This window comes from Gekko japonicus, unplaced genomic scaffold (assembly GCF_001447785.1).
Source record: "Gekko japonicus isolate JY-2015 unplaced genomic scaffold, Gekko_japonicus_V1.1 scaffold2349, whole genome shotgun sequence".
Lineage (NCBI taxonomy): Eukaryota > Metazoa > Chordata > Lepidosauria > Squamata > Gekkonidae > Gekko > Gekko japonicus.
The window spans coordinates 9,615-25,190 of NW_015175435.1; the positions used below are offsets into that span (position 1 = coordinate 9,615).

The 15,576-nt window shown below is 42.2% G+C and overlaps 1 protein-coding gene across 1 annotated transcript in view; it reads right to left on the reverse strand.

The window, feature by feature from the left end:
* Nucleotides 1–819: 819 nt before the first annotated feature.
* Nucleotides 820–15,576, reverse strand: part of LOC107122710 (CUB and sushi domain-containing protein 1-like) — a gene marked incomplete at both ends in the record, with an annotated part of 269,905 nt that continues 255,148 nt past the window's right edge. Inside the window, 5 exon segments of the mRNA XM_015425844.1 lie at nt 820–993; nt 2,172–2,345; nt 8,313–8,492; nt 9,636–9,812; nt 12,807–12,989. Coding sequence (XP_015281330.1) covers nt 820–993; nt 2,172–2,345; nt 8,313–8,492; nt 9,636–9,812; nt 12,807–12,989 — 888 coding nt within the window.

A 15,576-nucleotide genomic window follows, 5' to 3' on the forward strand; every position in this document is an offset into this window, starting at 1 on the left:
TGCTGAAGCTGCTTCTACCCACATGCCACAGTCACAAGCAGAAAAGGTTTTGTGTGTATATAGAAGAAACAAAATTGGCATCACACATCTGAAAAAAGGTCTTTTGTGTCTTCTACCAATACGCACAAGCAGTGAGGTATTTAGAGTATAACTAGGGAGACTCAGGATCAGATCGTCACTCAGCCATGAAGCTCACTGGGTGACCTTGGTTCAGTCACCCTCTCTGAAGTGATCTGAGTCATGGTGTTATTCTGAGGATCAAAGGGTAATGTGGAGAGTCTAGTATACTCCCCTGAGCTCTTAGGAGAAAGGGACAGAATAAAAATCAGATAAATCTTCTACTTTTGATGCTGCTTATTTCTTATACAGTGATTTCAAGCTTCAAAATGAGCATTTGTGTGATTTTCATATATGACAGTATACACATTTTGAACATGACTCTGAACTGCAGACTGGAAGGTTGGTAGTTCAGCAGTTCGAGACCCGAGTTGCCGCATGATGGAGTGAGCTCCCGTCTCTAGTTCCAGCGCCTGCCAACCTAGCAGTTCGAAAGCAAGGAATTGCAAGTAGATAAATAGGTACCACTTCAGTGGGAAGGTAACAGCGTTCCGTGCGCCTTGGTGTCTAGTCATGCCGGCCACGTGACCACGGAAACGTCTTCGGACAGCGCTGGCTCTTCGGCTTTGAAACGGAGATGAGCACCGCAACCCTAGAGTTGGATTCGACTGGCTTTCGAGCAAGGGAACCTTTACTTTTATAGGAAAAACATCTTTCTATGTGAGCAAAGTGGTGAAAGAAAGAAATAACTGTAGCAATTACCAATGCACGTCGGCTGAATTCCACTCCAAGTGCCATCTGCTTGGCAAATTCTTTTTGGTGAACCTATCAGTATAAAAGGTGGTCTGCACTGAAATGATGCTTCAGATCTGTAGGTAAAACTTTTACCATTAAGTTGCCCCTCAGCTGGAATACCAGGCTCTCCACAGAACACAGCTGTTGTAGAAAAAGAGAACATACTTAATACAGAGTACCTGTGTTATGGACATGTGATGCACAGGAATACCTTTGATTTGTAAGTACTACCTGGTACTACACTGCTTAGTGAATTTTTGTCAAATAGCCTCTACTTGGAAAACAAAATTTTAAAGATTTTTTTAATGCTAAATTAGCACTATCTTCAATTAGTCTCAGTGAGATCTGGGTTGGGCCAATGTGGGATGTGAAGAGTGGGTTTCAGTAATCAAAAATTATATTCTCCTCCCCACATTCACTAGTGGTATTAGCCCTCCAAGGAAAATTATGGGTGGTCTGCTTTTCTTCTTGGCGGGCAAATCACAAGATGGGGAAATTTATTCTAATCAGCAAAATGACTGAAGGAGAAGTTACACTCACTCTTCTTCTACCCCCATGCACACGCCTGATATAAGTCAACTCCCCATATTGTTTCTATTGCTATTTTATAGCACTGGCAAAAAAAAAGGATCATGGATCTTCTAGCATCTTGTCTGTTTTTTCATATTTAGCTATTTTAATTTAGGTTTTCTTCAGACTAAATCAGTATAAGTTATACAGATGCCTACCATTCTAGTATTTTACCCCCCCCCCAACATGCTTCCAGCTCATGGACTAAAAGGTGTTTGGAAATTCTACTTTTTAACCCACTTTATGTGCTAATTAACAATGAACTGCTGTACTTCACTTAAGAATGAATAGTAGCTGTAAAGTTTCTGGGTTCCAATACAGAGACCAGAAACAGGAGTAGTTCAAACAGTTTTAATCTAAGGAGCAACTCCAACAGGTTTATGCAAGCACTCTCAACTAGCTGAACTGGCTACCAGAACATTGAATTCCTATTTCTAGAGATGGGTTATAAGCACACAGTATTCAAGTTTTAACAATTGTGATGCATACAACAGGTGAAAGCTTTATGTCAGCACTTTGGATTTTGCATTATTAATTTCAAAACAGCCAGTATTCCCTGCTTTTTCAGTCTCCACTTCTGTTTGGAAGGGTAGTCAAAGCCCCACAGATGTTGTCATCCCGTCTGCCTTGGCCACACATAAAAATTCTGTCTGGTCCTACGTAACTTCTCAAAGTTCTCCCACCCAGGCCTTCATACTATGATATTATTGACTGTCTTTTAAATTAACAATTCAGAAAAAAAAACTTACGCAGGCACTGTGGAACATCTCCTCTCCATACTCCTCGTCCTTCACAAGAAAGAATAGCAGAATTGGAAAGCTGATACCCATCAGCACAGCTGTAACTTACACTAGAGCCCCAATGGAAATCTGACCCTTCCACCTTTCCATATTGCACTTGGGGAGGCGTGGCACATGTGATGGCTATGCAAAAGAGCAGAAAAACATAAACATTATTGAAATGTAATGTCAGTTATACTTATAGATAAAATATAGTTATTATAATTTATAACAAATTTACATAAAGTATATAATTTAAAATAATATGTAATAAATGTAAAATGCAAACTTATTTGTACAGAATATTTAATCTGAGTGCTGTTTTTCTTCAAACAGAGATTGTGTACATGCACAGTTGCGCCTGTTAGAAGAAACATGACTTATACTTTAAACAAGTAATGTATGTGCACTGTCACCAAGAGTCAGCCTAATAAATGGCCTTTCCTTATCAACCATTTTCTGTCTTATTATCAGAGACTAATAAAAGAATCTAAACACATAGATGGGAATAGTAACATTCCTCAGAATCAATACATTACCTTGGGGATTTCCCCTTTTTCAGGGTTCACATGGAGAGACCCTATGGTTGTATATAGCTCTGAACATGGGCACAGAATGCCGCTTTAAAGAATCTACAAAATAGGGCCCTGTTCAGATAAAGGGAATTTTTCTACAGACCTGGGAGAATCACAACCCATCCCCGGTCCCCAATGACTACAGAAAAATCCAATGGGAATGATCTTACTCATTCCCTCCTTACGTGTTTCTGACCATGTAAATGTCCTAGCATGAAGCAGTAGAAGAGTGCTAACTAGGGAGATTTTGCTTCAAATGCCTGCTCAGCAATTAAGAGAAGGGTGTGTGTGTTTGTTTTTTAAAGTCATTGTCTCTCAGCTAATCTGCCTCAAAAGGATTGTTGAGTGACCAAAATGAGAGATGTGTGTTACCCTAAGTTCTTGGGAAAAGTGTAAATGTAGAATGAAAATTTGATAAATGAAGAAAATAATGCATTATGTCCTGTGGATCCAGTGTCAGAGGTCTCTGACATCAGCAGAAGGCTACCTGCATGGAAGTAAAGTGCAACCACTAATGGAATGGATCTAAACACTAGAATGTCTGCCACTTATCAATAGGGATTGATTGCTTTTGACATATAATGCAGCTTAGAAAGCAAAAAAGCTAGCAAAGAGCTTCAAAGAAAAGCCATACTAATATACTTTTCCTTTTATATTAATATAATTTACAGATAATATATTTCTTCTTAAATGTCAACTTTAATACTTAATTTTCATAATTTGGAACAATGGCAAACATGGTTTTGTTACATAAACTTACCTACTGCGTTATACCTAGCTTCTGAAAGGTATTGCTTTTTTATAGTTTTACAGGAATCACTGCCATTATTAGCAAGCAAAGGTTTTTCCCCCCTTTTCTTCAAATTGTAAATGGCTTTCAATCTATAACATTTTCCTATTTCATAAAGGTCACGGAAGTGATACTTAGAAATGCTCTTTAAACAGAACATAAAATGGCAATGGTAATATCCTCCTGAAGGAAGCTGAAACCTTGATTATAACGAAACATGGGGATGATCCAGCCAAAGCGAAGATATTTCAGATTCCATTCTTTTCAATGGTTCTAAACGTTCCTCCATAGTGAAGCAGGAAAACCTTGTATTACTTTATATTATTAGCTTAGTTCTCAGCAGCAAAGCTATAAATTATCAGAGCAATCCTAAGGGAGGGGGGCTGAAAGTATTCAGGGAGCCAACTGACCTCTGCATTAGTGTATGTCCAAGATATGCTCATATAAAGGCCACTTGGGATGATGCAAGCCCCCAGCAGTGCTCCGTTGCTTGTGGGTGTTGATGGTGGGTTGTGGCAGCCACCCATCAGCACAACTGAAGCATAGGCCTCTGCACCAGAGTGGTTGTGGGTGGGTTTGGGGGCATGGCCAGAGTTAGCTCTCTGAGACCTTTCAGCCTGGGAATGCTCCTTTCCAGAGATAGAAAATAGGGATGTGCATTTGGTTCGTCCGAACCGAATGCACCCCCGAAAATGGCCCAATCGGACCCCTTTCGGGCTGCTGCAGGCCGATTCAGATTCTCTGATCTGAATTGGCTTGCCGCCGAATTGCCGCCGAATTCAGCTCCATTATATCCTGTGGGCCATTGAAGTCAATGGCGAAAATATAGGGTGTATTCTGGGGGCTGGAGGGGAGGGGATTTGACTTCAATGGCCCATAGGATATAATGGGGCTGCAATTGACATTGGCTGGCCGAAATGGGCTCGTATTGATGAAACTGACATGCGGGAGTCTTACTGCCAGCCGAAATTGATTCTGCCCGATTCAGCCAAATCCAAATGGGCAGAATTATTATTTTTTTTGCAGACCCCTAGAAGAAAGTTACACCAACAAAAAAACATGGCATAGCCCATAGGCACCCACTGAACTTGAAAATCACTACGGCCTCGCCCATTAGGCTTGGAGGAGCTCAGGATGCTCAGGCTTAGCCAATCACCTCCCTCACTATGGTGGCCAAGCCCCCTTCCCAGCACCCTCTTGGGCCTCCCCCCTCCTACAAATACTTTAGCTGGGACATCTTGCAACTCGGTACTTAGGGTGTGCAGCATAGGACTCTGTCTCGGAGCTCCCTGCTCTGTAGACTCAGAGTGAGTAGTGAAGCACTTTGGTGATGGAAGAAGCACAGTGAGGGCACTTAGCACTATATGGTTAGCACTTGGTGCTGACACCCAAGGAAGCCAGAAAAGTCTGTACTCTGTGACTGACCTCTCCCGTTTCAGAACTCTCACAGGTACCCCACCTTTGGAGGCTCAACCCACAGGTGCAACTGCACACTAGAAGAAGAAGAAGAGATTGGATTTATACCCCGCCCTTCACTTGGAGCCTCAGAGCGGCTTACAAACTCCTTTCCCTTCCCCTCCCCACAACAGACACCCTGTGAGGTGGGTGGGGCTGAGAGAGCTCTGACACAAACACAAACTGCTCTTTTTCAAGGACAGCTGTGCCAGAGCTTGTGACTGACCCAAGGTCACATCAGCAGGTGCAAGTGGAGGAGTGGGGAATCAAACCTGGTTCTCCCAGATTAGAGTCCGCACACTTAACCACTACACCAAACTGGCTCCACACTAACAGGTAAGCAATGGCAAGGATCCCAAACCTGCTCCCCCATTCCCCTTGTTTGAGCTTGGGTGCCATGACAGCATCTCCTGCACTCAAGCACAGTATTGAGTTCAGCCATGGGGCAGTGCAAGCCACAGACGCATAGTGCCATGGTCCCTGATATGCCATGGGAAAAGTTCCCTGGGAAGCTTTTTGGGAGATCTGGTGGAGAATGCTCTGTCATTTGCCTAGTTCCCATCCTCAGCAGAGAACACAGGACATGTCTCTGGTGGGGGGGCATGTCTAGCAGCTACTCCACTGTATGTGGTGAACCAGCTTGGCAAGTAGAACAAGTTTAGAGTCCAGTGGCACCTTTAAGACTAAGAAAGGTTTATTCAAGGTATGACAGGAGAGCAAATTAACATCTAACATGATTATGTTTAAGTTATGCAAAGTGAAAAATTAATAACAAGTTAAGGTTATAACTAAGGCCAACAGTTGTAAAGCAATAAATATGTCAAAATAGTAGATAAATGTCTAATGGCAAGTGTTCCTTCAACTCATTCCCTTGCAGAATCAGAGGCTTGAGCTGCAGCTGCTGCGGTGGATGGATTGCAAGCAATCTGGGAGCACTTCAACACAGGTGAGTGTGAGTTGGCTGGTTCCATCATGCATTTCAAGGGAGGGTTGGGGAGATCCTCCCCAATGGAGCTGCATGTGCAGACACTGTCAGGGACAAGACATCCATGGCTGAGGGTGGCATGACACTTGCACCTGTTTGCCATGGCTCTGTTTTTCTGTCTTGCAGGTGGAGATTCAACAGAGAGACTTGTGGGTATGGCAAGTCCTGCCCCCCAAGCCCTCTTCTTGAAGCAAAGCATCGCAACTGGCAAGCCCTTCCAAGTTCCACCTGCGATGCCATTCCACTTAGGTACATGCCATGTCAGCACATGCCAGTCCCTTGAGTGGAAGTGGACAGAGTCCTCACCCCTTGCTATGGATTCCAGTGCAATAAAGTCTATATTGTGGCCCAGTTGTGTCTCTGCTGATTGGTTTCTGCTACATGACAGGAGCTCCAGACCCCTCCCTCCCCACCCCATCTGCCACTCCCCCGTGGGCCTCCCGAGGACATGTCTCAGAGGGAGGGCTCTTGGGTGCAGTGGGTGGCTGGGGAGGGTTGTGCAGGTCCCAGTGGTCATAATCTGCCATAGCAGGGACCCAGGCGCACAGACATGTTCCCTTGTGCATCTAGCAGGCTTCTGTGTGAAGGGAGAAGGGGTCTGGGTGAATAAGTTAGCTTATCACAGTAGTGAGAGCATAAGGCTGGACCTGGAAGACTCAGATTCTGTTTCCCACTTATACCATGGAAGCTAGGTGGGTGGCCTTGGCTCAGAAGCACACCCTCTGCTTGACCAACCTCATGGGGTTGTTGTGTGCGCTTCTGTGTGAAGGGAGAAGGGGTCTGGGTGAATAAGTTAGCTTATCACAGTAGTGAGAGCATAAGGCTGGACCTGGAAGACTCAGATTCTGTTTCCCACTTATACCATGGAAGCTAGGTGGGTGGCCTTGGCTCAGAAGCACACCCTCTGCTTCACCAACCTCATGGTGTTGTTGTGTGCGTAAATGGAGGAGAGGAGAATGATGCAAGCCATGGGGGGGAAGGGTCGGTAAGAAAATAAGTGAATGGATGAGGCTCCTGTGTGTCTATTCCAGAAAGGGGGTCCTCTGGCACCCAGGGGGGAAGGCAACTAGCAATGAGGGGACAGGGGATCACAGGGGTTCCCTGAGCCAATGGTGGGGGGAGCCACTGCAGCAGGTGGGGTTTCGGGCCTGGCCATGAGACATGGTGGCATCAGGAACAACAAATGATGGTGACTGAGTACCTGTCATTGCCACGGGTCTCTGTCAGGCAGGCAGGGTGGGAGCAGAGAATGGGACTCTCCCAAGCCACTCTTCCCTTCCCTCTGTCTGTGACATGCAACAGCATCTGCCCCCAGGACTTGCCACTCCTGTTGATCTGAAGTACCCCACCCCTCGTGCCGCCCCTGCCTCGACAACACAACATAAGGCCACACTGTGCAGAATTGCCATGGATGTGCCCTCACAAGCAGCCAGCTACATTTCCCCCCTCATGTGCCCTCGCAAGCAGCCAGCTACATTTCCCCCCCTCTGCTGCAGTGTAACTTGCTCTGTAGGGAGCCAACTAGCAGGAGTGCCCCTGCACCTTGGCTGGCAGCTGCAGTGTGGGTGTGGCTCAGAATTGCTCTGTAAATATAATATTCACTATGGTTTGATCAGCTGGAAGATTTCTGTAGACAGAAAGGGGCCAAATCCCACCAATTCTCCCCATCTGCAGCAGTCTTCCCCCTGCCCCAATACTGTTTCAAAAGCCCATCTGTAAGAAGCAGCATTTTAGCAGTGAAACATTTTGGGCTGCAGCATGAGGGGTCCTCCTGTGGATGCAGCCACCCATATAGGGAAAACGCATGGAGTTTTTCCTCCCAATTTCTGTAGCCTCTTTTAATCCCCAGAAAGATCCTGGGGTCATGGTATCCATGTGGAAGAAGAGCTATACAGATCAATGTTATGGAGCAAGTATGGATAAAATCCACCTCATCCCTCAGCAGAGCTGTGCTTGTGAAAGAGGAAGAAGGAGCAATTTCACTCCTTGATTTTCCTCTCTGCGATCCACCCCAGTCCACTTCTGCAGGGGTTTCATGATCCTGGGAATGATCTTTTAAGGCACTGGAAGGGGATGCAGGAACAAGGAAAAATGAAGGAAGACAGTGTGTTAGGAGCATTCTAGTCCTTCTGTTTTCAACAGTTCCATCATACCTTTTCTCATGTCACCACTCTTGTAAACATATTAAAAGCTTCTGTTCTTACTTTAGAAGCTACTGCAACAAATCATATTAATTATAAACATGAGGAATTAACTGGATTTGCACAATAGGAGAATATTTTTTCTAAAATACAGAAAGACCACACCTTTACAAATGGGTTTACTCTGGTTCCATGTGCCATCTTTGGTACAGCTTATGGTAGATGCTCCAACAGGTTCCATTAGATAGCCTGGATTGCACTGATAGGTTACCGTCTTGTTAAATGTGAAATCATTTCCAAACTGAAAACCATTTGCTAATTCACCAGGATCTCCGCAACTGATCACTGAAGTACATAAAGCAGAAAAAAGGGTTTAGTAAAGATATTAAAAGGGGGAAAAACCCTACAAATCCTAATACATGTGTGCATGGATACATACAGTGGACATCATCCTGAAATCTGAACACATGGGCTGTGTACTTTTGTTTTTTATTTGCATAGAAGCAAAAATTGACTTTTAAGCCAATGGATCAGGTATTACGTGTGTGTGTGTGTGTATTACTGGAGAGCAAATAAAACTAGGAGTTCCTGCTTGTGCATCTGCAACTTCAAGTACAATTTCACTGGTTAAGGAGCAAATAGTTTGATCCTCAAAAATGAGTTGTGTTCACAAGTTGCAGAAGCCACCTGATACTCAAATCTGTCTACATTTTGTACAAATACACCTGTACAATCTCTATTCATATCCTCTGCATTAGTTTGCATTTTTATTAATTTTACTGCATGTATTTTTCTGATTTATTTTGTCGGTCCCTAATTATAAATGCATACACTCTAAGCCCCAAATCTGAATTACTTCCAGCACAGGCTATATGAACAGCAAAGATAATTTCACAAAGACATTGCTCCTCAAAAAACATGTTTCTTCACTGTCATGAGGTGACAGACTAATTTCTGCTATTAAACAAGATAGCATAACAAGACTGTATGTGGCTTGAGGAAAAATAACTATATTTAGTAAAATTTAGTAATAAATTATATTTACAGTGCAGTACTATGCAGACTTACTCCATTAGATGTCAATGAGCCTAGACTGGAGTAACTCTGCACAGGACTGCATTGTAAACTGTATATGTGTGATTGCATAGATAGGACCAACAGTGTGCATTAGATATATGGCTGTCATGGCAAGTGTCAGAAAGTTGTTGTTTTTCATAAAACAACAGCATCGATGAACAAAATGAATCCAAGGATGTAATGCTAAATAAATTTACTAGGGAATAAGTCCCACTGAACTTAGTGGTACTTCTGTATAAATATCCTTAGGATCAAATGGCATATGTAAAAGGTATTAATGAATACAATTACAAGCTGACATGCTTTTTATTACAAGACAATCGTTTTCTTTCTCCAGCAAGGATGACATATGTTCTATACACATTTCTGTCATTTATGAAACATATAGTTAAAAAGGTGTCAGTTCCAGACCTGTGCAGTCTGGGGTAGTGCCAGTCCATGTGCCATTGGCTGTACAGTGCCGAGTAGTTAGCCCTGAAGTTTTGTAGCCTTCCCAACAGGCATATATGACAGAGCTTGAGAATGAAACCCCATCACTGTAGGTTATTTTGCCATTGGCTGGCGTTCCAGGATTTCCACAAAATACAGCTGTTAAATGTGGGAAGAAGCAAGAAAAAAATAAATCACTATGATCTGTATTATAAAAAGGATATAGATAAATGTGGTAAAACAGTGGCTTATGGTAGTTCTAAAGACCAAAGCATGTGTTTTCCCTGTTGGGCTTACATTTAGGGATGGACATGAACAGGCTCATGAACCTTTGTTCCTGACAAATTTTGGCTGGGTCTCTGTGGTCTGCAAACTGAAGTTTGCAAACTGCAGCTCAGCCATGAACCTCCATGAACTTTTAAGGCAGTTCATGGAGATTTGTGGGGAGCAAAAAGCAGAGGTTAAAACACCTACTTTCTCCTCCCCATGAAAGCGGCCAACAGATCAGAAACAGCTGACCCATGGGGGCAGCCTGCTCCCATGGCTCAACTATTTCAGGTTCAAAATAGCTGAGCCTGTTCCTGTGGTTCAGTTGTTTCCAATCTAAACAACTGAGCCATGGGGGCAGCCTGTACCCACAGCTCAGCCGTTTAGAGCCTGAAACAACTGGGCCACAGAAGCAGGCTGCCCCTGTGACTCAGCTGTTTTGGGAACAAACCTCATGAACCTAGTTCGGTTTTTATGCACACCACAAACCAAACTGCATTTTTTGTGGTTTGTGCCCATCCCTACTTACAGTATCATTTTATTTTGATATTTACAGATGGTAAATACGTTTCTCTTTGGAATAAATTTGGAAATATGCTACACAGAATGGGAGAAAGAGAGATGAACAGAAGTATTCAAAGCACTGGAACATTTGCTCTTATGTTCTGTCTCATGGTAGCCTCAATGTGAAATAATGTATTTATTTCATGACATTGCTAACATTCACCAAGAATGTAATTGGGAATGCAAGTTTAAAGTAGTTTATCTTATTCTTCCTTTCCTTTCTCTCAGTCTCACCTTCATTCATTTGCAGAACTATCTCCTTAACATTAACCAGAAACTTTCCTTTTATTTTCCTTGGCTGTTTTTTCCTTTCCCCCAATGAAACCAAGGTACAGAACTATGTCCTGAATAATGTACCAGGAATTCCCCTTTTGTTTATTAAATGTTCTTATATAACTCTCAGAACAATACTTTTAATAGGGGAACTTTTTTGATGTATCCATAAGAATCTTGGGCTATATTCAACCTATATTCTTGGCTAGCAGATGGGCATTTCTGTCACTGTAGAAATAGAGGCAATTTTCATTGATTCCTCCTTCTCACTGCATACCACTATTTTGCATCTCAAGCAACCTTTGAAGGTCCTCTGACCACCGCCAGCAGAATTTCATAGCTGCACTGAAAGAGGGGAAAGTCGCATGCCACATCATTCTTTTCAATCATGGTTTGTTGGATACAACCTCGTGTTTTAATACTGAGAATAAGAATTAGACCCTCATATAACACAGTAGCATCTGTGTTGCATCAGACCAATGGTTCATCTAGTCCAATATTCATTTTTTCACACTGATCAACCAGACATTCTCTGGAGAGTAAAACCTCCCCTGTTGTTGATTGTTGATCCCCAGCTCTATATTCATATGGTTACTGAATCTGGACAGGAAGGTTTATTTTATTAATTTAACTAAAATACACCTTGCCTTTCTACAGATTTGTAGCTCACGTTCTTCTTGGTCATCATGACTAACAGCTATTGATAGTCTCTATGAATTTGTCAAAGCCAGCCCAACTAGTGATCACTGCTAACTGTAACATATCTAACTGTATGTTTTGTCAGTCTTCTATATTAGTAACCATTAATTTTCATGCAGCTCACCTTGAAGTCTAACAATATACATGCTATTTTGTACTTAAATAGCTTTTGATTAAATAGACATCTATTGTCTATTTAGAATATAGGAAAGGATTTCTGATTAACCTTGCTTTGGGTGTTCCCACTTTCTGAAGTTAGACAGGTAGTAACCAAAGAGAGCACCTTTTCAATTGTGATGCTAAAATTATGGAACCCTCCCACATAATATTCATCACTTCTATGACTGTCTTCTGCCCATCTCCTAAAAAAAAAATTAGGCCTTTTCACACATGAGATGTCAATCAGCTTTGTTTTTAACCATTTCCTAATGGGAATGCAGAAACCTACATTGCTTAGAGTGTTTCATTTTATTCATATTCTGAATTATTTTCTAAATTGACTTTCCTAAATGATGCAAAAAGTGTGAGAGGAGCTAAAATGCAAATTTTTAGCATCATGGATGAAAACCCCTGCAGACCTATTTGTGTATAAATAAACATGCATTTAAAATATGAAAGAAAAGTGAGATGTTTTACTGTTGGGAAAGAAGACATACGATTATTGGTAGAAAAGAGAACAGGTGATAACAATACATGTAAACAGCAGAAGTTCCTAACCATCTATGCATATGGCCTGTCTGGAGCATTTTGATAGGGGAAAGAAAGAGAGATGAAGGTAAAAAAGTGAATCCAACTTTACACTGGCCTGCAGCTTGTAAACCTAATGTATGATACATCCTGACTTTCTATGATTCTGGCTTAGCTGTCTTAAGGCAGATACTTTCTCTATATTGTCTATTAGCTTAACGAAAACCAGAAACATTTCAGTGAATCGTGGATGAATAACTGGCAGCCTGCAGTCATATCCAGTCTTTAAGCAGCTTTGGAAGAAACCAACCTTGAAAAAAAAAAGTGAAACCATTGGTTGTGCATTATTTTTCCAAGGCTTAATGGCCAAAGCTTAGAAGACAAACTCATTTCTAGCAGTCTCACAAGCCAACAAACATAAATCCTGTGTTCATTTACCTCACTGAGCATGATCCAAACAAAGTTAAGCCAGCCTGAGAAACAAATTTTGAACTATGCAAGTTCTTCAGTCCAGTTTAAAGTGTACTCTAAGTACTTTATTGAAATAAAAGCATCAAGTGTTGCATTTATGGAACTGACTTTCCAATGAAAGTATCCATAGCTACTACTAACCTTCGCACATGCATTTATGGAACTGACTTTCCAATGAAAGCTACTACTAACCTTCGCACACGGGCTGCAAACCAGACCACGACCCATTAAGGAGACATGTTCTTTCTGGGGAACCTTTCAGGTGATAACCCATTTCACAGGAAAAACGCAGTAGACTTTTTATCTTGAACTCATCTCCAAGTCTAGTTCCATGAGATGGTACTCCAGGATCATCACAAAACCCTGGGGTATTTCCTGTGAAACAAAAAGAATAACTGTGAAGATATTCTCAAGCTCCACTACACTGCAACATCATTTGGCTTAAGAATCAAGGTCCTCAGAAGGCATGTGTACCAGAATCAGCACAGTTATCTCTCCATTTGGAAAACACATAAACCTCCTGTCATGATCTGTGCAGGACTGGGAGCAGGGCTGTGTGGCCTGGTCCCAGGAGAGACCTGCATGACAGTGAGCAGACAGCCTACAGTCCCCATAAGGCTTAGCAACGGGCTATAGCCCATCAGAGAGGAAGATTCTGTGAGGAGACTGTTGAACTGTCTGAGGAGAGGGGTTCTTAGCCGTTAACTGAGGAAACACAGGGTGTTCTTTTGGGTCTCTCTCTGCGGCCTGCTCTCACTGTGGGGACAGGCTGGTCTGGGAGAGAGGAAGAGCTCCACTGGGCTCAGCATGAGCGCTAGGCAGGCTGGGGGCCTGGAAGTAGAACAGATAGCTGCAGACCCATATGTTTATTTTGCCTTTTCACACTGTTAAGCACCCTTTTTAAGCACCTTGCCTTGTCTTGTTTTCCCTGCCCCAGTGTTGTTTTTTAATAAACCCTTTCTGTTTAATTATTTTCTCTGTCTGGGTCAATCACGCCTGTGTGTTCTTGGCTGAAAAAGGGACATTTTGCATGTGCTTGAGAGGGTACCCTGGGCCTTCTCAACAGGGACCATAAGTCCAGGGTGGCGGTGGCGGAAGGCGGAGACCCCCCTGGGGTCATGATACCTCCATTTAGCATATTTATGATTTGTGTGAATCTAGCAAGTGTGTGTCTCTTAAGATTCCCATATTCACGTATATGATGAATATCCAATGTTGCTCTTGAGTTCTCTTTTTGTTTTTTGGCTGCTAAGCCATATGGCTGATCTCATGGTTTCAGGAACAAACAGATAACATGTGGATCACAGATGAACCATCTCAGTCTACCAAGTGGTAGAAAATGCAACACAGTGTTAAACACAACTAATGGTTAATCAAAGAACACCATGTAAGTGAAAACTCAAAACATGACATGTTACTGCTAGAAGGGAACAGTTTAAATAATCTCCATTCCTAGGTCAATGCTTTACACAATTACCTGAGCAGTGAGGCAGAGTTCCACTCCAGCGGCTGTCTTCTTGGCATGTCCTACTTGAGTTTCCTATGAGAGTTCGACTTCCTGTGCAGGAGTAGCGAACAGCAGACCCATATGTAAATTTGTCTCCTGACAGAATTGCATTTGCTGGAACTCCAGGGTGTCCACATGATATTGCTATGTCGAGGGAGAGGGAGAAAGGGAATTAGATTCATAACATTTTCTCTTCCTAAAACAACATCTGAAGTCAGATTTATGTACAATACACAACAGTATTGCTGAATTCTATTCATTTCATTTGATATCCTGAATGATTTGTCCTTCATAAATAAAGCACAAGGAATACAAATTACATAGAAAACTGGCTCCTAACGGTGCATTTTTTAAAAGTAGACACTTCAGTTAGTAGCCCAAAGGATGAACAGATTCTCATTCCCACTTGCTTCAGGAAAAGAGTCAAGGTTTTTCCAGGATGCCAGAATATAGTTTTTCCTTTTCTGCCTTGGTCCAGTTGACTTTTGCAAAGCCATCTGAACACACTAAAATCTTACCTGTGGAAACTAAACAGGGCTCTATAAAAATCTAAATCTTAAAAAACCAGATCAGATTTCAGCTTGAATAAATTCACACTTAGAACCCTATTTCTGAGAAGAAGAGCAAGTTGAAGTAGAAGATTTCCCAGTCTGTTGTTCTGGGGTTGGTGGATGGGGCACTGCAGTGCTGTGTCCACACACTTTGATGCATACACCAAGGAGAGAGAGGACACTATTGTGGTCAATATTGTGCCAGGAGGAATAGTGCTTTTGGACAGTTCCTTGATTACCATTTTTTCCCTATTGCTGCATACCACAATCACTTGAAATATAATAATGTGGGATTACAAAATATACTATTCCACATTAACTGGTATTCTGGCTAATACTACCACTTATTGAATACTTACGCAAACATTTGGGTAGTGATCTGTCCCACAAACCAGTAGCCTTGCAGGTCAGTGCAGAAGATCCTAGAAGATAAAATCCTTTCTTGCAGTGGTATACCACGCTGACTCCATATTTGAAAGATTCAGGGAAATTCTGTTGCCCATGACGAACAGCATTTTCCACAAAACCTGGATCTGTGCAGTTCACAACTGTAAGTCAAAGATAAAACTCCTTATTATTTAAAATTCATATCCTAAAAATCCTTTCTTGCAGTGGTATACCACGCTGACTCCATATTTGAAAGATTCAGGGAAATTCTGTTGCCCATGACGAACAGCATTTTCCACAAAACCTGGATCTGTGCAGTTCACAACTGTAAGTCAAAGATAAAACTCCTTATTATTTAAAATTCAAAAAAAAATTTAAGATGAAGGAGAAGTGACACGACAGAGGTATGTAAAATTGTGGAGGGATTGAGTTACGGAAATGGAAGAAAGAGCGATTGGGAGGGCATAAATTTTCACATAGCAGGTAAGAGTGAGAAAGGAAGAATAAGGGGACATGA